At 64.3% G+C, this 22,660-nt stretch overlaps 2 protein-coding genes across 7 annotated transcripts in view; one reads left to right on the forward strand and one right to left on the reverse strand.

Annotated features, from left to right (window-relative positions):
• AP5Z1 (adaptor related protein complex 5 subunit zeta 1) overlaps positions 1 to 7,079 on the forward strand; it is a 19,379-nt gene extending 12,300 nt beyond the window's left edge. Inside the window, exons 3-17 of one of the 3 annotated variants that reach the window (XM_022565438.3) lie at positions 20 to 206; positions 477 to 618; positions 757 to 869; positions 1,258 to 1,426; positions 1,735 to 1,875; positions 2,064 to 2,101; positions 2,176 to 2,338; positions 2,810 to 2,988; positions 3,783 to 3,925; positions 4,296 to 4,436; positions 4,943 to 5,054; positions 5,308 to 5,405; positions 5,827 to 5,950; positions 6,031 to 6,245; positions 6,501 to 7,079. In XM_022565438.3, the coding sequence (XP_022421146.2) occupies positions 20 to 206; positions 477 to 618; positions 757 to 869; positions 1,258 to 1,426; positions 1,735 to 1,875; positions 2,064 to 2,101; positions 2,176 to 2,338; positions 2,810 to 2,988; positions 3,783 to 3,925; positions 4,296 to 4,436; positions 4,943 to 5,054; positions 5,308 to 5,405; positions 5,827 to 5,950; positions 6,031 to 6,245; positions 6,501 to 6,771 (2,236 nt within the window). In that variant the 3' untranslated portion in view covers positions 6,772 to 7,079. Of the gene's footprint in view, positions 1 to 19; positions 207 to 476; positions 619 to 756; positions 870 to 1,257; positions 1,427 to 1,734; positions 1,876 to 2,063; positions 2,102 to 2,175; positions 2,339 to 2,809; positions 2,989 to 3,782; positions 3,926 to 4,295; positions 4,437 to 4,942; positions 5,055 to 5,307; positions 6,246 to 6,500 lie in introns of those variants that run through there. The other 2 variants (XM_089895532.1, XM_089895533.1) reach the window with 2 other exon arrangements.
• Positions 7,080 to 10,200: 3,121 nt separating this feature from the next.
• Positions 10,201 to 22,660, reverse strand: part of RADIL (Rap associating with DIL domain) — a 63,281-nt gene continuing 50,821 nt past the window's right edge. For 2 of the 4 annotated variants that reach the window (XM_089895529.1, XM_089895530.1), the window contains 9 exons: positions 20,636 to 20,748; positions 19,750 to 19,987; positions 18,891 to 19,063; positions 14,017 to 14,167; positions 12,839 to 13,029; positions 12,371 to 12,722; positions 11,089 to 11,396; positions 10,843 to 10,982; positions 10,201 to 10,403 (listed from right to left, as the gene is read on the reverse strand). In XM_089895529.1, coding sequence (XP_089751655.1) covers positions 10,298 to 10,403; positions 10,843 to 10,982; positions 11,089 to 11,396; positions 12,371 to 12,722; positions 12,839 to 13,029; positions 14,017 to 14,167; positions 18,891 to 19,063; positions 19,750 to 19,987; positions 20,636 to 20,748 — 1,772 coding nt within the window. In that variant the 3' untranslated portion in view covers positions 10,201 to 10,297. The remainder of the gene's footprint in view (positions 10,404 to 10,842; positions 10,983 to 11,088; positions 11,397 to 12,370; positions 12,723 to 12,838; positions 13,030 to 14,016; positions 14,168 to 18,890; positions 19,064 to 19,749; positions 19,988 to 20,635; positions 20,749 to 22,660) is intronic. The other 2 variants (XM_022565434.3, XM_089895531.1) reach the window with 2 other exon arrangements.

Consider the following 22,660-nt stretch of genomic DNA (forward strand, 5'->3'; position numbering starts at 1 on the left):
ACACGCCCCCTCCCCCCAGGCTGGAGAGGCCTTGCATGGCACTGCTGCAGACCACCCTCTGCTCGCCCGCCTGCCCCGAGCCGCTCCAGCTGCTCTGCACCGCTGTCCTGAGAGAGATGTCGCCCTGCGACAGCCTGAGCCTCTCCTGCGACCACATCCAGGACACGCGGCAGCTGGGCCTCGTGGCCTCTGTGCTCTTGGCCCAGGTAACGTGACTGCCGCCGCCCTGCCCTTGGTGGCCCTGGGGCCTCGGTGAACCAGCAGGCCGCGTGCTCCTTGTGGGGCGGGCAGGCTCGGCTGGGCCCTTGTCACCCAGCAGCCCTCCCCCCTCCGCCCCCATTCCGGGTGGGGGGATGAGCCAGGGCTGTGAGGCTGATTCAGGCTGCGGGGCCGGGGCTGCCCTCGTGACGTTCCGGACGCCCGAACCAGGTGGCGTTCGTGACGCGCAGGAACACGTTCCACTGTGGGGTTTGCAGGGTGACCAACAGCAGGTCAGGAGCTTGGGCCAGCGCGTCCTCAAGGTCCTGGAGAGCCGGCAGCCCGAGGGGCCCAGCCTGAGGCACCTCCTCCCTGTCGTGTCCAAGGTCACCAGCCTGGCCCCGGACGCCCTCCGTGAAGGTCTGCACACACCCTGCCACCGGGGGCAAGGGGCCGCCAGGGCTGCTGCGGGTTCCTAGGAAGACCTGCGGCAGCCCAGGCAGCGCGAGCCTGCGGGACTTAACTCGGTTCCTACGGTGTCACCCCCGCCCTGCACAGAGCAGACCAGGGCGCTCAGCAAGCGGCTGGGGGACTGGCTCCGCTACGCCAGCGTCCAGCAGGCGGTCGCCCACTCCTCCGGGGGCTTCTTCTCCACGCCTAGAGCCCGGCAGGTGAGGCTGGGGCACTCGGAGCTCCGTGTCCCTGGGCCGCCTCAGCCGGCCTGGCCTGCAGTCCGCCACCTGCTCCTCCTTACTCGTTCCAGAACGAGCGCTCTCTCCTCGCTCCACTCGGGCATGCGGGGGCGCCTTGGGTCACAGCCCCCCGAGCCTGTGACGCGCTCTGTGGGTTGAGGCCCGGAACACGCGGGCAGGGACCGTATTTGACCGAGGGCTGCGTTTTCAGCTCAAGTGCCTGCACTCACGCACCCTGGGTGGGGGCGGGGTGCCCGTGGTCCTGGAGGAGCGTGGATGGCCAGGGCGGTGGCTCGTGCCCCATGCCGCCTCTTCTCGGCCCTTCCCGGGCCCTGCGGCGCCAGCTGACCTTCCTTGCCTCCTGCAGCTGGGCCCTGTCACCGAGGTGGACGGGGCAGTGGCCACGGACTTCTTCACTGTGCTGTCCACGGGCCAGCGCTTCACAGAGGACCAGTGGCTGAATGTGCAGGCCTTCTCCATGCTGCGGGCCTGGCTGCTGGACAGTGGCCCGGGGGGCTCCAGCGCCCCGGATGCAGGTAGGACGCAGGCAGGATGTGCTGGGCCCCTTGGCGACATTGGCTGAGCCTCGTGGTCTCCAGAAGGCCTTTCGCAGACGAGCTGAGAAGCCAGATGTCGACAGGACTGTTCAGACAGCTTTTCCAAACTCTTCCTCCTCTGCAAGCCCACTAGCAGTTATAGACAGTCTGGGCTCACCTACACCACTGTGTCCAGTTGGGGTGGCAGCAGGCGGGAAAGGGCGCAGGCCTTGGCAGTCGGCAACGGCAGCCCTCCTCGCACCCTGCGGAGGTCCTTCTCTGTCCTGAGCCCTCGTTCTCTCTTCCAGACGACAAGTCGGAGCTGGAAGGCTCCACCCTGTCCATGCTCTCGGCCACCTCCACCGCCGGACACGTGCTGCCGCCCCAGCAATGGCTGCGGGAGAAGGCCTTCGAGTACTGCCAGCGCCTGCTGGAGCAGAGTAACCGGCGTGAGTCCCAGGGCCACCCTTCCCGTCCGCGGCCCGTGGTGCTCAGTCCCCACCTCGTGTCTGCGCTGCGGTCGCTCCCAGCTGTGGGCTCCCCAGCCTCTCCTCCAGCTTCCAGAACACGGGGCACCTTCTTGTTTGGCTGTTCTGATGGGGACACAGAGACCAGGTGGCTTTCTTCCCTCCCCCAGGAGCCCTGAAGAAGGCAGACTCAGACCTGCAGAAAGCAGTGAGTGCCGGGCGGGCGGGCGGGCGGGCGCTCCCTCCCAGCTCCGTCTGAGCGGCCTCCTTGGGTCCCCGCAGTGTCTGGTGGAGGCTGTGCTGGTGCTGGACGTGCTCTGCCAGCAGGACCCCTCTTTCCTGTACCGCACCCTCTCCTGCCTGAAGTCTCTGCACACGCGCCTGCGCGGGGACCCAGCCTGGGTGCGGGCGCTGCTGCCCGTCGCCCAGTTCTTCCTGCACCACGGTGAGCCTCCGCCCTCCCGTGGGAGCAGACCTGCTCGCGGGGAGGGCGGCTTTCCTCTGCACGCTGCCCCCTTCCTTCGTCTGTAGAGCAGCACTGATCTGATGAGCCTTTAGCACTTCGATGGGAACTTTTAGATGGACTTAAGTAGCAAATTAAAACGTTACCAAGTCTGTGTTGATCTTGAACTCTCTTTGCCACGAGAGTTTCCTGGAAGGTGCTGTGAAACCAGCCCCTTCCAAGGAACGATCCCCGTAGCGTACCCGTAGCGTAACCAGAGGGTGGGTCTGTGGCCAGAGACACCTGGGAAGACCCAGATCCGGCTCAGCTGGCTCTTCCCGTGCTTGCGAAGGGCGGACATGTCTGCCTTTGGTGTCCCCCAGACACGTGTGGCCCTGGAGGCTCGGCCCGAGGTTCGGGGGGCCCCGGCAGCACCCGAGGCCTTCTGCCCTGACGGAGCCCTCTGCCTTTCAGGGGAGGCCGCCGCAGTGGATGCGGAAGGCGTCTACCAGCACCTCTTCACCAGGATCCCCGCTGAACATTTCCACAGCCTGATGCTGGCCTTCGAGTTCGTCCAGTTCTGCAGGGATAGCCTGCCTCTGTTTGGCAGAAACCTTGGCGTTCTCAGGACAAGCTTCCCCAACCTCTTCAAGGCATGCTTGGTCATCCATGAACCAGAGCAGGGGCTTGGGGGCCTGGGGTGTGCAGGGCCCCTGGGGCAGTGTCCTGGCATGGGCTGGGGGCGCCCATGCCCTCAGGAGGGCGAGGTCGGGCCTGGCTTGGTGGCTGGGCTCGCAGAGTTGGTTCAGGTTAGCATCTCTTCACTGGGGAGCGTTGCCGGGTGTGTTCAGCTATTTGGCACCTTTGTCTTTGATGGGTTTTTTTGTTTTTTTCCTGTATTTGGCTGCATTGGGTTTTTGTTGCTGCGCGCAGGCTTTCTCTGGTTGTGGCGAGCAGAGGTTATTCTTTGTTGCGGTGCGCGGGCTTCTCATTGTGGTGGCTTTTCATTGTGGAGCACAGCTCTAGGCATGTAGGCTCAGTAGTTGTGGCGTGCAGGCTCAGTAGTTGTGGCACGCGGGCTTAGGTCCTCTGCAGCATGTGGCATCTTCCCGGACCAGGGCTTGAACCCGTGTCCCCTGCACTGGCAGGCGGATTCTCAACCACTGTGCCACCAGGGAAGCCCTGATGTGTCTTTTGTGATTGGCGTGTCACTGCATGGCCTTTCCAAAATCAGAGACTGAATTCTTTAATCAGGAAAATAAACGATGACAAATGGAAAGTGATTTGATGGTTGGTACAAAAGTGAGTGCAGAAGCAAAAAGAATAAGGGGGAAGAAAGTTGAGGGGCATATTTTCCAACTCCTGGGTCACAGTGAAACATGAGGAGGTGGCAGGGCTGGCCATGCCCTCCAGGCTCCCACTGGAGCTGCCCTGCTTGTCCCCGCAGTTCCTGGCCTGGAACAGCCCGCCCCTCACCTCTGACTTCGTGGCGCTGCTCCCATCGCTGGTTGACGCAGGGACGGCCGTGGAGATGCTCCACCTGCTGCTGGACCTGCCCTGTCTGACCGCAGCCTTGGACCTGCAGCTCAGGTGAGCCCCTGCCTGGCCCCGCTGCTCACTGTTCTGACCGTGTCTGCCCTGTCCCTGTCCCTCCTTGCTCGGCTGCTCCTGCTGTCTCCCAAGCAGCGTGTCTCTGCACCTCTTCGCCGCCCCGACGGCAGCCCCGGAGTCCAGCCTGTCTTTCACTCAGCCGCGCAGCCTCCCAGGGGCCCGGCCCCCAGGCCTTTTTGGGTCATCCTGCAGCTCCTGGCTGGATCAGGGCACAGTGATGTTACGGTGACGTCCGCTCTAGTCTCTCCCTGGCCAGTGGGTACCGCGAGGGCAGGGGCGAGTCCAGCTTCTTCTGGCCTGGACCAGAGCCCACATGCGAGCCCGGCCTCAGGAGTCTCTCTGCTCGCAGGTCGCTGCAGTCTGCATCCGAAAGGCCACCCTGGGACGTCTCCATCAGGGCCCTCGGCTGCCTGGAGGCCCTCCGGGACTCGCAGGTCCAGGGTCTTTTCCAGCACCTGCTGCGTGCCCACGCCAGCGGGACCGTGGAGAGGTAGGGCTCGCTGCCGGGCGTCCCAGGCCCCACGTGGGACACGAGAGCTCCCTGAGGCCTTGAGGCTGGGCCCTGGCATCCGCCCCAGGCCTGGTGCCTTCTGACCTGGAGAGACAGCTCTGGTGACCCCCACCCAACAGGCGCTGGCCATGTGGCCAAGCGCTTCCTGGGCACCTGGCTTGTGGTCTGCTTGTTCAGTTTCCTGATCCCGTCCTTGTCGCCCTGTGGGGTAGGCACTGTGCTGACTCCTTGCCACAGGTGGGGAAAGGGAGGCTTAGCACATCCTAGGGGCGGGAGGGCCAGGACTGGACCACGGCCTCCTGCCCCCAGCCGCATTCCAGCCCTCCCGTGTGCCACGGGAGCAGGGCGGCCGCAGAGGGAGCAGGCCGTGCATTAGGAGATGCGCAGGGTGGCCTCTGATGAGGGCAGAGCAGGCGCTTCCAGAGCCGGGTCCCCAGGCGGACGGGGAACAGGCGTGTGCTCAGGGCCGGGCCGTGTGTCCCCAGGTTGACGCCGCTCTACCGGCTGCTGCAGCCCCTGGCCGGCTGCGCCCGGGTGGTCCAGTGCGCCGAGGCCGTGCCCACCCTGCTCCGGGCGTTCTTCTCGGCGGTGACACAGGTGAGCCCGCTTCCTGGGGCCTCTGTCCCTGCAGCAGAGGGCCGGCTGGAGCTAGGACCCACAGGGCCCCAGCTTCCTCAGTGGCCAAGGGGCCGGTCCATCACAGCAGACAGGGCAGCTCACACCAGCCCCAGCCCGGCTCCTGTCCCTCCCAGAACTGGGGCCGAGAGAAGCCCCCAGGGCAGCAGCCAGCCAGGTCCGGAGCAGAGGTGTTCCCTGGGGGTGGGACGCAGTCTCTCTCTCTCTCTCCCAGTTTGCTGACGGGGCCCTGGCCAGCCAGCTGTCACTGCTGCTCCTGGAACGAAGCGACTCGCTTTACCAGGTCCCGGGGTATGAAGCCAGTGTGCACAGGTGGGTCCCTCCTGGCGGGCTTCGCCCCTCCTGCGGCTCCATGGCCCAGCCCTGGACGGGTTCACTGACCCCGCGCTCTCTGCCCCTCACGGCAATGGTTCCCCAGCTGCCACAGACCCCAGCCCAGCTTCGGCACTTCCTCAGCCACTGTACGGACCCTTCCCTGCCCACCCAAGCCCCTCTTCCACGGAGCCTTCCAGAACATGTGTCCCCCTTGCTGAAGGCCCAGTTTATGCGGGCTCATCCCTGCTCCAGCCCAGCCTCCTCCCTGGTGGGGCAAGAGGTTCCTGGCAGGGCTGGGACTACCTTTACCTCCACCTGGTGCTCGGGGGCTTCCCGCCACTGCCCAGCTCTTCTCGGGACGGGCCGCGGGGCTGGGGTCTGCGTGGGGCGAGCACAGCCCACGTGTCCTCTCTGGCAGGGTGCTGAGCTCCCAGTTCCCGGCCTTGTGCAAGCTGCATCCTCCACTGGTGGTCGAGCAGGCAAAGGAGCTGCTGGAGTTTGTGGGCGGCCCCCGCAGCGGTGGGCACGTGCTCACATCTGTGGTAAGGCAGCCGCTGTCCCGCCCCAGCCTGCGCCTGACGTGCAGGCCTGTCACAGGGCTGAAGTGCTGTCCCCCACCCAGGTGTGGGCCATCGGCGAGTACCTGTCGGTGTCCTGGGACCGGCGCTGCACCGTGGAGCAGATCAACAACTTCTTCGAAGCCCTGGAGGCCCTGCTCTTTGAGGTCACCCAGTCGCGGCCCTCCACCACCCTTCCCAAGTGTCCTCCGCAGGTCATCACTGTGCTCATGACCACACTGACCAAGCTGGCCTCTCGGAGCCAAGACCTGATTCCCAGGTACCAGTTCCCGGTGGGCAGAGGGAAAGCTACAGGCTTCCCGTTGGGAAAGGGAACAGCTTTGGAGGTTGTCCTGTCCCCCAAAGCCCTTCTGATTGGACGCATGTGGCGTGGGCTGTGTCAGCACTGCCGCCTCACCTCTCCCAGCCAAGACCACGCTAGCTGGGTGCTCCTGGCAGCTGGTCCCTCCACGACACCCCTGCCCGCGTGAGGGGTGCGCCTGCAGCTGACGGGCTGGGACTCCCTCGTCCCCAGGGTCTCCCTGCTCCTGTCAAAGATGAGGACCTTGGCCCAGAGCCCAGCCGCGGGCCCCGTGCCCGGTGAGGAGGGCGCGCGAGCCGCCCACACGCGGGCCACCGAGCTGCTAAACCTGCTGAAAATGCCCAGCGTGGCCCAGTTTGTGTTCACGCCCAGCGTGGAGGTGTCCGAGCCCCGCTATCACCGTGACACCAACACGGCCCTGCCCCTGGTCCTGCGTACGGTCAGCCGGCTGGTGGAGAGGGAGGCGGGCCTCCTGCCAGGGTGAAGGGACCAGGTGGATGCCGGGCAGGGCTGCAGGTTGAGAGCCTGGTATTACCAGCCATGGCTTCAGTGGTCAGGGAGGCTGTCACAGTCTCAGCCTTTGGCCTCTGTGTGTCTTTCTTTCTTTTTCTCTTTTCTCTTAACCCCCTTCTCTCGGGACCACACTGAGCTGTGTAGTGACACAGCACTGATTCTCGGCTTTAGCTCCTCTTGGGACTGGGTGGAAGCTGCCTGGTCTGTGTCCTGCCGGTCCTTGTTTGTTTGTTTGGGGGCAAGAAGAGATACTGCGAAAATAAATCTTTACAAAATGGCTGCGTGAACGAGACGGGGTCTGTTCTTCTTCCCTCCACCCAGGAAGCAGGGAGCCCTACGGGCAGCCACGCGGCTGCTACAGAGCCCAGGGGACACAGTGCTGCTGGGCTGGGAGAGCCGGCCGTGGGGCTGGGGGGGGGCCTTCACCTGATCCCCATGTGTCAGGGCCGAGCCCCATTCAGCCCATGTCCCAGATGGTACAGAAACCACAGATCACTAACAGACACATGCGGTCAGTCAGAAAGGAAGAAGCAGTGCCGACCTCCCCGAGGTGGCAGCTGCCACGGGGGAAATGGGTTTGGTCAGTGACATTATTTTAGATATTCTCCTGCTCCTAAGTTGAAGACGATAAGGCTGGGGCTCTGGGGCTCCTGCTGGGTGGGCTGGAGGTGCTGTCAGTCACCTTTGCAGACGTGCAGCCTTCTACGAGCAGGGGTAAGGGCAGGGCACCCACCAAAGTGTTCCCAGTGACCACCCTACCTGCCGCCAGAAGCCTTACTGGGAGCAAGTCCGGGTGCGCTTTGCTCTTACACCACTTGGGGGAGACACCCCGTCCTCTCAAGCGCTTTCTACCACTGTTCCGTTCAAGTCAGGCCCTGCCCCGCTTGTAAACCAACCCCCAAGGCTGCGCCCCAGCTCCCCGGGCACCTGGCGGGGCTCGGCCACCAGGTGGTGCTGCTGCTTCGAAAGTCCCAGCCCACCCGCTCCGCCGCGCCCAACATCCAGGCCTACTCCTGGCCACGCCCCCAGGTTCCGGCCCTGCCCCTCACGGGCTCCGCCACGCCCCCAGGCTCCGGCCAGCTCCTGCCTCCGCCCCCGGCCGGTTTTGCCTCCCAGACGCCCTAAGAAACACCCGCCGCCGAGGAAGCTGATGGGGGCCGGGCGGGTGCCGCAGGGACGGACGCCTCTGGCTGGCGTCCCGGCCCCAGGATGCTTTCCGAGAAGCAACAGGTGGTGCGCGGAGCAGAGCCGTGGGGCACTGGTGCGGGGCGTGCCAAAGAACACCTGACCCTCCCAGGATGGGACCAACCCAGCCTTGCGAGCCCCAGCGACACCCTTCGCCCACCCGCTCGGGCTGCCCGGCCCGGCCCGACCCGGCCCACCCGGCCCTGCCTGGCCCTCCGGACTTGGGTCCAGGGAGGCCAGGGTTGAGGATGTGACACCTAGAGAAAATGCTTTTTTTCAATTTGCCAAGATGCCAATTAATGCTTAGCTTCAGTTTTTTCACGTTCGTTCAGACGTTTCAAGTTTGGGTCTCAAACGTGCCTACGAACCAGTTTGAGAATACGGATTTTGAGGGGACTTTTTTCCCTGCTTCACACGGAGCCAAGGCCGCTCTAGAAACGTTCCCTTACCATTGTCTTTGCAGGGTAGACTTCTGTGGTGGCTGGGAGTCCAGTCCAGCGACGCGAGTGCAAATCCGGCGGGGCTGGGCTGTCCCAGGCGTGTCAGCCGCAGCGGCAGAGCCGCCGGGGGCCTCGGAGGCCGTGAGGACACGGGCTGGGCTGCGGCCCGGAGGATGGCGCGCGAGCAGGGCGCACTCACCTGGGCCGGGCGCCCACTGCAACCGCGCCGAGGGCGGACCAGGGTGGCTGCTTCCAGAGGTTGGGTTCTGTCGGGTTGTCCTCACAGCACTTACAGCGCTGGCCGACTGATGTAGAAAATGATAGTCCCATTGTGCTCCACTTTCCTCGTCTGCAAATGGGGATAATCACAGTGCTGACCTCAAAAGAACATCCCGGGAATGAAGTGTGTCCTTCCCTGCAGAGGGCTCGCAGGGCTCTCAGCACCCGCTCCCTGCCAGCGAGAAGCGGAGCTCGGAGGTCTTCCCCCCTTCCCTGGGGCCCCAGCCCTCCCAGGGGCCCCAGCCCTTCCCTGCCCGAACTCTGCGGTATGCAAGGGGTTCCCCCCCCCCCCCCGCCCACTCCATGCAGCTCCGCGGGGGGCGGGGGTGGGGTGGTGCTCGGCAGGCCTTGGGTCAGCCGCCAGCCTCCCTGAACTTGTGCCCTTGTTTCTGTTTAGGGCTTTCAGAATTTGGGGAGGGTTCAATTGCACGTTTTAACTGACTTTTTAAAGTACATTTCATCCAGCGTTTTGGGAACTGCTTCAGGTCAGGTGGAATCTGGACACCTGGTACTGGGCACCCGCAGGCCCGGGCCCCCACCCGCACTCCCTTCTGCGCCCACAGCTGCCCGAGGCCCAGTGCCTGGGACACACCTTCCGGCCGCTGGCCCCTCCACGAGACCCCTTTCCACGTAAGGGGTGTGTCTGCAGCTGCCTGGCCGGGACCCTCTCGTCCCCAGAGTCTCTGTTCCTGTCGAAGAGGAGGACCCCAGCCCAGAGCCCAGGGAGGCGCACACTGCCGAACCTGCCGAAGACACCCAGCCGGGAGGTGCCCTGCCTGCTGCCACTGTGACACCAACACGGCCCTGCACAGGGTCAGCGGCCGGTGCAGGAGGCGGGCCCCCCCACCAGGGTGAAGCAAAGGCCACCAGGTGGACACCAGCCGGGCCGCAGACTGAGAGCCTGGGACCGGCCAGCCTGGTATTAGGGCCCAGCCATGGCTTTAGCGACCAGAGAGGACATCAGGAGGGGTGTGAGTCTGAGGGAGGAAGCCTGGATACCCAGTGGGTCAAGACTCTCACTTTACAACCTTCTGGGGGGTCCAGACCCCTTCTTTGGGACGTGCTGAGTGTGGTATCACCGAGGGTGCAGCCCCCTCTGATGGGGGCGGCTCTGGCCCTTTCCCTCGGCGGCCGGGGGCTGTCTGCATCTCCCCCGCTGCTCCTTGTTTGCGGGCAGAGTGGAGGGCAGGCGAGGAGCGAGTTAGAGCCATCCCGGCACCCCAGCGAGCCCCGTGTCCCCCCCGGGGACTCTCCCGCGCTGGCAGGGAGGGAGCAGTTCTTCGAAGGGCACCGCCCCACGTCCAGCAACCCTTCTAGGGGGCCAGCACGGTGCCCACCCAGACTCCACGCCCCGCCACCCTCTACAATACGAAAGATAGTTTATTGAATCTATAACACTCAAATCTTCAAACACGAAGGCTCTGTGACAAACATCACAACTTAGTGTTATCTGTCATATCAATAAAATAAAATGTACACTAGGGACTGCGGCTAGCGTCCTGTGGGCGACACAGCCACACCGAACAGTCTGGCAGAAGGGGCCGTAACCTGGGAGCCGCAGGTGTAGGTGCTCGGGCCGCCCCTGCACGGCGCCTAGGGAGGGGGCGTGCGGAAGCGGATCTTCTTGGCCGTTTCCACGTCTGACTTGGCAACCAGAAACCGCACCTTCTTTCCCCCGTGTCGGATCAGATCCACGGCTCTGAAAGCAGAGAAGGGGCGGGGACGGTGTAGAAGAGCCCTCTGGGTGAGGACTCACTGCCGGTCCGGCGGGCAGAGCCTCCTGGAGGTGCTGGGGGGCGACCCAACCCCCCACCCCGCAGCTGTCACCCCAAGTGGACAGTTACAGTCAGCAACCCTGAGCCCCGCGTGCTGTGACAGAGCTTCGGGATCACGGAGCCTGCGCTCTCGCGGCCTGGTCCAGAGCCCGCCCCACCCCAAGGTGCCTGAGCCCCTGCGGGGACTGGTGTGTCATCAGAGGGCCAATGCGGGGGAAGGGCGGGAGGTGGCCATTGGGAGCCAGGCCGGACGGCTGTGCCTCCATTTACTCAGCTCCAACGTCCCAAGGGTGGATGTGGCCTCCCACAGGCCGAGGGGTGGGGGAGGGGGCAGAGGAGGCCGCGGGGGGCAAGGCGCGGTACCTCAGATAGCTGACGCCCACCAGGCTGCTGCCGTTCACCTCCAGGATGCGGTCTCCCAGCGACAGCCGCCCGTCGGACGCTGCGGGGCTCCCCGGGAGCAGGGTCTGGATGTAGAGCCCTGGGGCGCCCAGGGGTGTGTGCTGGGGGAGAAGCGGAAGCCTCAGAGCTCCGTGGGCCCCTCGCACACAAGGGTCTCCAGGCAGGGCCACCTCCGCCCCTCCCCCGGCCTGGCCCGGTGGGGCTCACTGTATGGTCGGTCACCAGTGTGTCTTCGAGGACAGCGCTGGACACCATCAGAGTCCCCGCAGGCCCAGGACAAGTGCCACGAGGCCTGAGGGTGCAGGCGGTGGGCCCGTCTCTGGGAAAGAGGAGGAGCCTGGGGGCCTGCAGGAAGTGGCGGGGCAGCTCACTCACCATCCCATCGATCAGGCCCATGCCCAGCCCAGAGGGGCCTCGCTCTAGCTCCACCACGAACATGTAGCAGAAGTCGTCCGTGCTGGAGCTGTGGCTGGAGGAGGCTGGAGGGGGCTCGGCCGCCGGGGCTGCACAGCCTCCTGGGCGGGCGAGAAAAATGCAGCGGAGTTAGGTAAGGTCAGGGGCCGGCGGCTCAGTCCTCTGTCCTGACTCTGCCACGGGGGCCTGCGCCTGCCCAGGAGTCCGGACCCAGGGACATCCTGGCTTGGCTGCTCCAAAGAGACACGTGCTCACAGAGGTCCAGAAAGATGCCCGTCTGGCCAGAAGGGAAAAGCCAGACCCGGACCACCATCAGGGTGACGGGGGTCAGGCCACCCTGTACTGCCCCGGGACACCGGCCCCGCTCAGAGGCCGGGTGCTTCCGGAAGGCTGAGAAGGGGGCTCTGCTTTCCCTCTCCCTGCCCTCTCCCACCGCACTTCTCAGCGGTGACCCCACGTCTGTCCCTCCGGAGCTGGGGCTCTTTTCAGCTGGGCCTTGCTGCTCCCCACGCTGAGGGTCCTGCGCCCTCTCTCTCCCCACGAGGTCAGTCGTGGCGCCCTGCCGGGGCACCCCCCAGGTCGCTGAGAGGTGTCCTGCCTCAGGCCCAGCTCGGTCCCAGTGACCCCTGCCCTCAGGGCACCCTCTAAGCTTGGCGCGAGCACTGAGGACTCACCGGGGGCCAGGCGGGGCTGGGGGATGCTTGCCCTTTGTTGCCCTCCAGCCCGGCCAGCCCAGTGCCCACACGCCCAGGGCTCCACTCCCCCGCCCCGCCCCCCACCGATCCCGCTTGGCCTCGCATCGGCTCTGGGGCTCAACACACCTCATGGGGCCATCCTTCCTCTCCCCCGGGCGGAGTGAGTCCCCGAGTCCCCAGCTGCCCGGGCCTGAGCCACACGGTGCCCTCCCCAGCTGCCCCAGGAGCCTGTCCTGTGTCCAGGGCAACAGGCGTTCGTGGGCAACTCTGACAGCCCGGGCCAGACGCGACACCAGGGCCCCGCAGGGGAAGGACCCCGAGGCAGTTGCCCAGGCGCCAGCAGGGCCAGGACTGGGGTGCGGGCCTGGCTCGGGGCTCACCTTGCGGGGCTGCGCACCCCGGGCCACTCGGCCCGTTCCTCCTCCCTTCCAGAAGCACTTCCCCACAGGCACTGCTGGCTTCTGGCCAGTCGGGGACAGCGGGCTCCAGGCTGAGCGGGGTGCCGGGAGGCGTGAGCAGGCATGAGGGGTCCCCGTGTGGGTCCCCGGCCTGGGCCCCCCCGCGGCTCACGCGGCCTGGTGGCCTTCCCAGAGGGCCCTGTGCCTGGGGGTCCCCCGCGGAAGGAGGAGTGCGCTCCAAGCCGGCCTCACGGGCTCCCCTGCCGGGGTCCCTGGAAGCCAGGGGGCGGCTCTGGTCCTCAGGGTGGCCCTCGGGGCTGGTGTGTTGCGGGCCCTGGGGGAGGGGGGAAAGAACTCAGCACCAGGCAACCCGATGTGCTGGGAGGACAGAGGGGCCCCCCAAGCCTCCGCGGCTTCGGGACCCCCCCGCTCCTGCATCCACCCCGGTACCTGGAGACACTCTGGCCGCGCGGGCCTGCCGCCGGGGCTGGGCTTGCTCTGCAGGCTCCACAGGAAGTGGCGGATGTAGAGGAGGTGCTGGTGGAGGCTGTCGTCCAGGCAGTCGGCCTCCAGATCCACCTGGAAGCCCTCGCTCGGCAAAACGATGGGTGGGGGGTTTTCATAGGACTCCAGGACCTCCTCTGCAGGGGCGAGGGCGGCGTGACCCCCCAGCCAGGAGGCAGCTGCCCGGCCACCCCCGCCTGACGCCATGGGACCCCGGGGACACAGGAGGGGCCGCACAAGCCCATAGGGCGCTCTCACACCTCCTGAGTCCCAGCGAGCACCCGGGATGAAGCCCCGGCGCCACCATTTGGCACTTGGGCCCCACGCCACGACCCCTGCCTGCGGCCCCCGGCTCCCCCGGGCCCACTGCACACCCCAGCCTGGAGCCCAGCTCACCCGGCCCAGACACCAGCACCCCAGGCCGCCACCTGCTCCTGCCGGGCCCCCGCGGCCACGCCGCCTGCACCACGCACGTGTCACCGGGCTGAGCACAGCCTGCCTAAGTGCTGGCCTCCGCACGAGGACACACGCGCCTTCCAGACGGAGGGAAGACGGCAGCCCCCGCCTTGCTCCCGGCGCCCAGCACAGAGCCCCCTCCCTCCCTCCGCGGAAGGCCTTGGACGTGAACCAGTAAACGGGGCGGGGGAGGGCGCCCAGGGCCCAAGCCCCAGGTGACCAGGCGTCGGAAGCCCTACTTCTATCTGGATCTTCCCCAGTCCTTTACTTTCCGTTTTTACTTGTGTTATAATGTACATACTGCTAATGAGGAGATACAAAACTAACTCATAAAAATATACACACATGTATGTACGTCTGTCTCCACATGTAACACACCCAGGGCAAGATTGCTCAGCACCATTTCCCGACAGATTGTGCCATGGCACCCGGTGTGGAGACCCTGCTCTCCTCCTGGTGGCCGTGCACCCAGCGAGGCCCCATGAGGGGCAGTGGGGACCTCTGACCTGAGCTGAGAGCCTGGGGGCAAAGGGGAGCCTCCGCCCTGGGCCGTCTTCCTCCTCGGGTGTCCTGCCCTGTCCCCCGACCTGAGGACCCAGGGACCTGGGGGTCAAGGAGCCCCCGGGCCACACCCGAGTTCTGAGCTCCAGCCGGAGGAGAGGCCTCACCTGACTTGAAGGCTGCGGGGCTGTCCTGGGCACCCGGCTCCCAGGCGCTCATGGGGCCCATGGCCGAGGCCAGCTGGTACTGGGTCAGCAGGCGGTGCAGCTGCGCGGGGCTCAGGGCAGGGAACGCGGCCCGCAGGTTCGCCCAGCTCATCTGCTGACGAGAAGGAGCTCCTGGTCAAAGGCCGGGGGCCCAGCCCGCCCCCCAGGGAGGGCCTGCCTTCTGGGAGCTCCGGCGGCAGGGGCCCAGGGCTCCCCACGCCAGCACCCGCTCCGCCCTGGGGCGTCCGTGCGGGACAGCGAGGTCAGCGAGGCCGAGGTCAAGGCCGGTGCAGAGGGCAGCTCACCCCATGCCTGTGGGCGTCCAGGGCGAGAGCCGGGTCAGGTGGCGGGCGGGGGTGGGTGGGGCGTTGCCCGGAGAGGCCAGCAGGCACCGAGCTGAGTGCCCTGCCCACCGAACAAGCCCTGTCACACCACCTCGGGGGGCTGAGAAACGGGGCAAGACCACTGGGAGGTTAGGGGGCCGTGAAATAGAACCCCCGCCTCGTACCGTGTGAAGGGAGTCAAGCAGGTCAAAGACCTGCACAAAGGCACAACGGTAGCGTTAGGTGCCGCACGAGGCTGGCCTGGCAGCCGGGGGCAGGGAAGGCGCCCTGGCAGAAGACAAACGGCAGGTCACTGAGTTACCGTCTCCGTCCGTCTTGCTTCCTGGAACCCCTTCCTTCTGCTCTCGAGGAGCTTCCCAGGGAGGCCTGTGCTAGGGGCACGCTGGGGGCCTGGCGTGGGAGAGCGTCCTCAGGCCACTGTCCCCGCCATCAGGCATCAGGACTCCAGGCTCGAGTCGGCCTCGTAGGGAATTTGGGAGGCAGCTCCTGCATTCGCTCCTGAGAAGTCGGGAACCATCCGGACCGCTGACCTCCAGACCCGAGCTGCTCTCCTTCTTCTCTGGAAGCTCAGCGGCGTCTCCGCAATCCTGTGAGCGCGTCTTGGTGCAGGTCTGTTTCAGCCACTGTGTTTTTCACCCACCGGCTGCACCTGCAGTCCGGACACTCGGGTCGAGCGGGCTGGGCAACTGTCTTGGTTTGTCTTCACTCCCTGTTGGCCCTGCCCTCTCTGGCCTCACACTGCTCGGATGCGGGGCCTCACTTGACTGGTCCCTTAATTTCCTTCTTTCTTCCTTCCTCTCTGTTTCGCCCACGTTTGATTTTACTGCCCACATCAAGAGGCCTGGGCGGTGGTTGTCGAGTATCGACACTGAAGGGACAGACAACATCCTAAGCTACGTGGGAAGGGGGGAGAGCGGCCTCTTCCTGACACCTCCACCCCAGACACATGCCAGCGCAGGACGGCCTCGTCTGCCCGGAGGTGGTTTTGACTTTCATCCTAGAAGCCACGCTTCGCCACGCCTGTGCTTCTCCGAGGTTGGCGTCGGCGGGCGCCCCGACGGCGCTGAGCCGTCCCCCAGCAGGAGCAAACGCCTCTTCCATCTTGCTGGCTCTGCTTCCGGGTGATTTCCCGGACTTTATCTTCCAGCTCTGCTACTGAACGCTGCATCTCTGCTGTCGTAGTTGTAACTTCCAAGAATTCTTTTTGTTCTCTTATTTATAGCATCCTGTTATGTAATGGTTACTGCATCTTCCCTTACCTTTATGACGATACAAATGGTTTTTTAAGTAAGTTTCTCCTCCCTGAATAGTCCATTTTGAGGGTGGCAAACTACGGCCTGAGGCCTCTTTGCCTCACTCCCTGCCTCTCTCTCCCTCTCCTGGCTGGTTGGCTGTGGAGGCCCAGTGTCAGTATCCTCCATCTTGCCCTGGGCTGTCGCTGACCGCCAGCCCTGCCAAGTTGGCCGCCCCCTGCTTGGAGGGCGCAGGCCCAGGCCTGGTGGGTGAGAGTGCGGGGCTCCAGCAATGGGGGCTCTGCCACCGGGGTGCTCCCTCCTTCAGGGTGAGATCCCGTGTCCCAACCTGGAGACCCTCGGTCTTAAATGCTCTAGAAATAGACCCCAGTCTTCTGCCAGAGGAAGGAGCGGGCAGCTCCCAGCTGTGCAGGGAGAGGCGCAGCTGAGCAGCTAGCGCACCGCTGCTCCTTCCTTGCTGCGCATTTTGTACTGAAGTACAAACACCACGGAAAACCACGCGAACCTGAAGCACCCGGCTTGGTAACTCAGCGGTCCCCAACGTGTTTGGCACCAGGGACCGGTTTCGTGGAAGACAATTTTTCCACGGACTGGGCGCCAGTGGGGGATGGTTTTGGGATGATTCAAGCGCATTACATCTATTGTGCAATTTATTTCTATTATTATTACACTGTAATGTGTAATGAAATAATTACACAACTCACCATGACGCAGAATCAGCGGGAGCCCCGAGCTCGTTGTCACTTGCCGCCCACTGACAGGGCTTTGATGTGAGTCTGCAGGCAACTGATTTATTATGGTCTCTGGACGGTCAAACCTCTGTGCTAATGATCTGCATTTGCGGCCCCTCCCCAGCACCAGCGTCACCACCTGGGATCACCAGGCATTAGATTCTCCTAAGGAGCGTGCCACCTGGATCCCTCGCACGCGCGGTTCACAGCAGGGTTCGCGCTCCTATGAGAATCTGATGCCGCCGCCGGTCCGACAGGAGGCGGAGCTCAGGCGGCAACGCGAGCCATGGGGAGCGGCTGTAAATACAGCTGGAGCTTCACTCGCTCACCCACCACTCACCTCCTGCTGTGCGGCCCGGCTCCTATCAGGCCACGGACTGCTACTGGTCCATGGCCCGAGGGTTGGGGACCCCTGTGGTAACTGTTCACCAGGGCACACGCCTGTGTGCCAGGCCCAGGGCAAGAGCAGTGTGCACAGCAGTGCCCCAGGGGGGACCCCATCTCGTCTTCCCCTCTGCAGGCGGATGCTCTGCCCAAGTCTGAGCTCCACACAGTGGCTCGCGGCTGCCCGTGGTGGCCGTGGCTGTGGACGCCGTCACTGCCATGTGGAGCTTCCTGGCTGCGCTCACGTCGGCTGGGACTTCACCTGGAGGCGGACGGGGCAGCCGGTCCCCTACGCGGTTCAAACACGGAGCAGCTCCCCAGGGCGTGGGAAGCGGAGTCCATGGGGCCGCCCTGCAAACACGCTGGCCATCCCCTGGGTGGGTGCCATGTCGCTGCCCGGCAGGAAAGGGCCTGGGTAGCTTGGTCTCGCTGATTACCTGTGACGAACATGTCGCGCAGCAGGTGAGGGAGGCAGGTGAGCTGGTGTCTGTTCCCTGCTGCTGTGCTAACAAACGACCACGAAGGTGGCAGTGAGATCAACGTGAGCGCGGTCTTACAGTTCTGGGGGTCGGACGTCCAGCACAGGTCGCACGGGCTAGAATCAAGAGCTGCAGGGCTGTGCTCCTTCTGGCGGCTCCAAGGCAGGATCCGTTTGCCTGTGGTTGTAGGACTGAGGTCCCGTTCCTGTGCTGGCCTCCAGCCGAGGGCCATTCCCAGCTCCTGGAGGCTGCTGTACCCCTTGCTCCGTGGCCCCGTCCTCCACCTTCAGAGCCAGCCCTTTCCTGTCTCTCTGACCCACTCTTCTGCTTCCCTCTTTCTTCTTTTATTCAAGTATAGTTGATTTGCAACGTTCTGTTAGTTACTGGTCTACAGTAAAGTGATTTTATACATATACGATCCTGCTTCGGATTCTTCTCCATTATGGTTTATCATGGGACATTGAATATAGTTCCCTGTGCTCTACAGTAGGACCTTGTTGTTTACCTGTTTTATGTACAGTAGTTTGTATCTGTTAATCCCAAATTCCTAATTTCTCTCTCCCCCCGCCCGCTTTCCCCTCTGGTAACCATAAGTTTGTTTTCTATGCCTGTGAGTCTGTTTCTGTTTTGTAAATAAATTTGTTTGTATATTTTTAGATTTCACACAGAAGTCATATCATATGGTATTTGTCTTTCTCCTTCTCTGTCTGACTTACTTCGCTTAGTATGATCATCTCTAGGTCCACCCATGTTGCTGCAATGGCGTCATTTCATTCTTTTTTATGGCTGAGTAGTATCCATCGCACACGTGTACCGCATCTCCTTAGGCCAGTTGTCTGGTGATGGGCATTTAGGTGGCTTCCGTGTCTTGGCTATTGAAAATAGCGCTGCTATGAACACTGGGGTGCATGTGTCTTTTCGAATTAGAGTTTTCTCTGGATATATGCCCAGGAGTGGGATTGCTGGATCATATGGTAGCTCTATCTTTAGTTTTTTGAGGAACCTCCATACCGTTCTCCATAGTGGCTGTACAGTTTACATCCCCACCAACAGTGCAGGAGGCTCCCTACCGTCCACGCCCTCTCCAGCATTTGTTATTTGTAGGCTTTTGAATGGTAGCCGTTCCGGCCGGTGTGAGGTGATACCTCACTGTAGTTTCAACTTGCATTTCTCTGATAATCAGCAATGCTGAGCATCTTTCCATGTGCCTTTTGGTCATCCGTATGTCTTCTTTGGAGAAATGTCTGTTTAGGTCTTTTGCCCATCTTTTTATTGTGTTGTTTTTTGATATCAAGCTGTATGAGTTGTTTGTAGATTTTGGAAATTAAGCCCTTGTTGGTCTCATCGTTTGCAAATATTTTCCCAGTTTTAAGGACTCGTGTGCTTAGACAGGGCCACCAGGTGCCCCGGGGTGACCTCCCCACATCAGCAGGGCCCCCTGTGGCCACAGCTGCCGGTCAGAGACTAGACACAGGCATCCTGGGGCCGTTATCCTGCCTGCAGGTGGGAACGGCTGTGGCCTAAGCCACTGCAAGCCCACTGAGCCCCTCCTGGTCTGCAAGCTGCTGACCCCAGGGCGACCGTGCAGGGTGCCGCCCCATCCTCGCTGCGCCCGCCGCCCCCCACCCTCTGTACCCCTCCCACCTGCACGAGCTGGGCACTGGGCGTGGCCAGCAGGCTGAGTGTGCAGGAAAGCTTCCGGAAGAAGCGCTCTCCAGCCTCGCCAAAGCCGGCATTCCGTGTCCACTCCAGGAGCTGCTGCAGGCGGGCACAGGCCTGGACGCCTCTGGGCCAGTGGAAGCAACTCAGAGAGGGCCCTGGGAATGGAGGGAGGGAACGAGGGTGATGCCGGGCAGCCCTCGCAGGGCAGGCATGCTGCCCGCCACCCCCCACCCCGAGGGAGCCAGGCCCGGCTGGGCCCTAGCCCTGTCCTCCTCCCGCGCCCCCCCACACCAGGCCTCTGGACAGACGGAAGACCTTACGTCCGTTTCTAAGACAACTACCTGCTTCCAGACCCCTCTCTGGGCATGGGTGGGTGGGTATGGAGGTGGGAGGTGAAGGTGGCAGGGCAGGGAGGGGCGGTGACAGCCACGTGACCCCAAGTGCAGAGGGCCGTGGTCCAGGCTTCGCACGTGCTGTGGGCTGGCCCCGCTCTCCCTGCCCCGCACCCCAGCACTGCCTCGGCCCTGAGCGCTGGGGCAGGGCGATGGAGGAGATCTGGGTGGCAGTGAGGCAGGGTCAAAGGCCACGTCACTTCCCTGAGCCTGCTGCCTCCTCGCTCACAGGGGCCCCAGGCCACGCGGGGATAAAATAAACCAGGAAAGGCCGGCAGGGCCCTGTGCAGACACGGACGGGCGTCTCCCGCTCCCACGGGGACAGGCTCTGCAGCACGTCCTCCCCCCGCGGCACCCGCCCAGACCCCACGGAGCGGAACGGCTCAGCCCGCTGGTCTCCGGAAGGACACGCTCAGTGGCCCTGCGGGCTGTCTGCCCCGGACCCTCACCCTTGTCCAGGAGCTGGTTGAAGAGCAGAGTGCCGGAGAAGAAGAAGAGGTAGGCCAGCACCTGGGCGGCGATCTCGGGGTGCACCTGCAGCGGCCGCAGGAGGTCCAGGGTGGCCTGGTAGATGGACACGACGCGGTGCAGCTCCTCGGGCAGCTGAGGCGCCGAGCACCAGCTCTCGCGGCACTCCAGCTGGAAGGGGGGGCACTCCAGCAGGGCCGGGAGGCACACGTACAGGGACTGGGGGCGAGAGGAAAACACCGGCTGCTGTGGGCAGGGGCCCCGGGCCCGACCCATCCCGCTCATGCCTTGGCCAGACCACGTGTGTCAGCGACCCACGTGTGAGTGCTGGGCTCAGCCAGCGGGAGCCGCGGCGGGGAGGGGGGTCAGTAAAGCTCCCAGCGAAGGCGCAGATGACACGGGCTGCAGGGGCTCCGGCAAAGGGGCCGGACGGCACCCAGAGGACCCTGAGGGCAGGGGGCTTCACCCTCTTCTTATTTTATCAGAAGGGTTTTACTGGACGGAGTGGGGGCGAGTGAGCCCCACTGACCCAAGGACACGGCAGAGCCCCGGGGTCCCCTGCTCGGCTCTGAGTTCCGAGACATGGCCGCACAGCTGCCCCCACCAGCGTTAGGGATGGCGCGGGCAGGGGAGCCGGGGCCACAGCAGCCGGAACCACCGCACGGCTGTCCCGCCATCCGAGCTGCCTCCCCAGAGCAGCCGGCCCCGTCTCTCTCGCTCGCTGGCCCCGCGCTGGGTCAGAGGACTCGCTCGACGAGAGCAACAGCAGGTGAGGGGACCAGGGGCCCGAGACCGGGGTCCGGGCGGGCAGAGGCGTCCAGGCCGGCACCCAGGTCCCCCAGGAGAACGCGCACGCAGAGGCTGTACCTTGGAGACGTAGTACACGCACTGCTGGAAGGCGTACAGGATGACCTCCTCCAGCACTGCCATGGCCTCCTCACTGGCCGTGAGGGTGCAGGAGAACAGGGACTCCTTCGAGCCTGCGGGGGAATGTGGCGCCGTCACTGCAGGGCCAGGGGAGGGGGGACTCGGGCAGGAACCTTCTGGAACTGCCGCGAGTTCAAACCCCCATCCGACGCCTCCAGAGGGCTCCGCCCAGCACCCTCCTCTTGGGTTTGGAAAACGTGACAAACCAAAGCCACGGGGCCCCCGGGCCCAGGGGTCCCAGGGTGCTGGCTGAGGTGGCCAGGACCCTAGGCCCCGAGCTTCCAAGCCCATGGACACCAACTCGATACCAAGCGCAGCAGACGTTCGCGTGCTAGCAGCTTCCGGATACGCGTCAGGACCAAGTGCCCAGCGCTGGCAGATCCTGGCCCGCAGGTCACTTCTCACTCGGGATACAGGTCAAAGGACACCTGGCCAGAGGTCCTAAGGAGGCCGTCACGACACTTTCCCGAGAAGCCCAGATGGCCCTCGTGCCCCGTTCCCCCCAACTAGCGCCCCCCAGGGAAGACACTGCAGTGTCTCAGGCACAGAGCGGAGACCCTGGGCGCTCAGCACCTCGGGGGACGGGCCCTTGGCACAACAGGCCCGGGGATGGGCCTCCCAGGCTGGGCAGCGGCCAGGGGGCTGCAGCTGCAGCTGGGACTTGGGGGTGTGAGTGATGCCAGGTGACTCCCTCCCCCTGGGTGGGGCTCCTGTACGGCCAAGAGGCCAGGCTGGCCACGGGCGCCCCAAGACCAGGGGCCCAACAGGGAGGGGCCATCCCAAGGGGCCCTCCCGAAGTCGGGCGGCATGAGGTGCCTGGTGCCAGCGGCCCCAGTGGCACTTGGGGAGGGACCGGACAGGACGCCCGCCTCCGTCCTTCGCTCGCTCGGCCCCTCGCTTCTCTTGACGAGAACGGAAGGCCGGCGGCAAGGCTTTCCTGCACTGCCCGTCCCGTGCGGCCTCTTGCTTAATGCACAGAGTGGGCCCCACGTCTGGGGACCTCCTTTCAGGGAGGGAGGGAGGCCGGGAATCGCCCTGAACGCTAAGCTGGGCCTCCCAGGAGCACAGGGACGGGGCCGCCCGGCTACTGGGCCAATGGAAACGGTGTGCGCGTCCGTCAGAGACCCGCCCTGCAGACGCCAGCATGGGCCATCGAGGGCTCGGGGCTCCCTGACCCCCCCCCAGGGCTCACACCCCAGAACCCTCCCGACCAGGAAGCCGGAGGCCTGCGGGGCCTCCCCAGGGCCCTTCCCGGAGCCCGGCAGGGTCTGGCTGCTCCCTGCAGCCCCCCTGGGCTTTGGGGGAGAAGCCAATCGGGTGACTGCAGGGGCCACAGGCTCTGACGGCGCCAGCTTGTCTGAGAAGGAGACCTACGCCCCTCATGTGGGCCCGGGGGCTCTGGAGAGAGGGAGGAGGGGACGGACAGAGGGAGGAGGCTGGGGGTCCACAGAGCACAACCCCGGGCGGCTCCCAGCAGACGCCACAGAAACACCCTGAAACCCTCCTAGCCGCGGCGCGGGCTCTGCTGGGGTTTCCGGCTCAGCTGACGCCCGCACGCGCCTGTCAGAGGACCCGGGCCTTGTCCCGCCTCCCTCCCGAGGCCCCGCGGCTGAGGACCGCCCCCTGGGACCCCACAGTCCGCAGGCGCTGAGGCAGAGCCTCAAAGCCTTACAGGAGAACTTTAAATGAATTAAATAAACGTCCCCCCTGATGGGCTAATCTTTTATCTTCCCCTGTGAACGGGCTTCCTGGATAAGAGCTTCAGACAGAAAAGGTTGTTTGGGGAAGAAAAAGCTCTTTTTCCAGTTTTCAGGACATGACACATCTCTGTTTTTAGAATTCTTCCCACAGATATTTCCTGCTGAAGGTCAGGAGGCCAAACACGCCAACTCTGACCTTCCCTTCGCCCCCTGGTTGATGGTTTTTTCCTCTGAGCTCTCCGGCGCCTGCACCGCCCCGGACGTT

The sequence above is a fragment of the Delphinapterus leucas genome, chromosome 15 (genome assembly GCF_059928025.1).
Source record: "Delphinapterus leucas isolate spDelLeu-1000000601 "Yukka" chromosome 15, BTC_Dleu_Yukka2, whole genome shotgun sequence".
Taxonomy (NCBI): domain Eukaryota; kingdom Metazoa; phylum Chordata; class Mammalia; order Artiodactyla; family Monodontidae; genus Delphinapterus; species Delphinapterus leucas.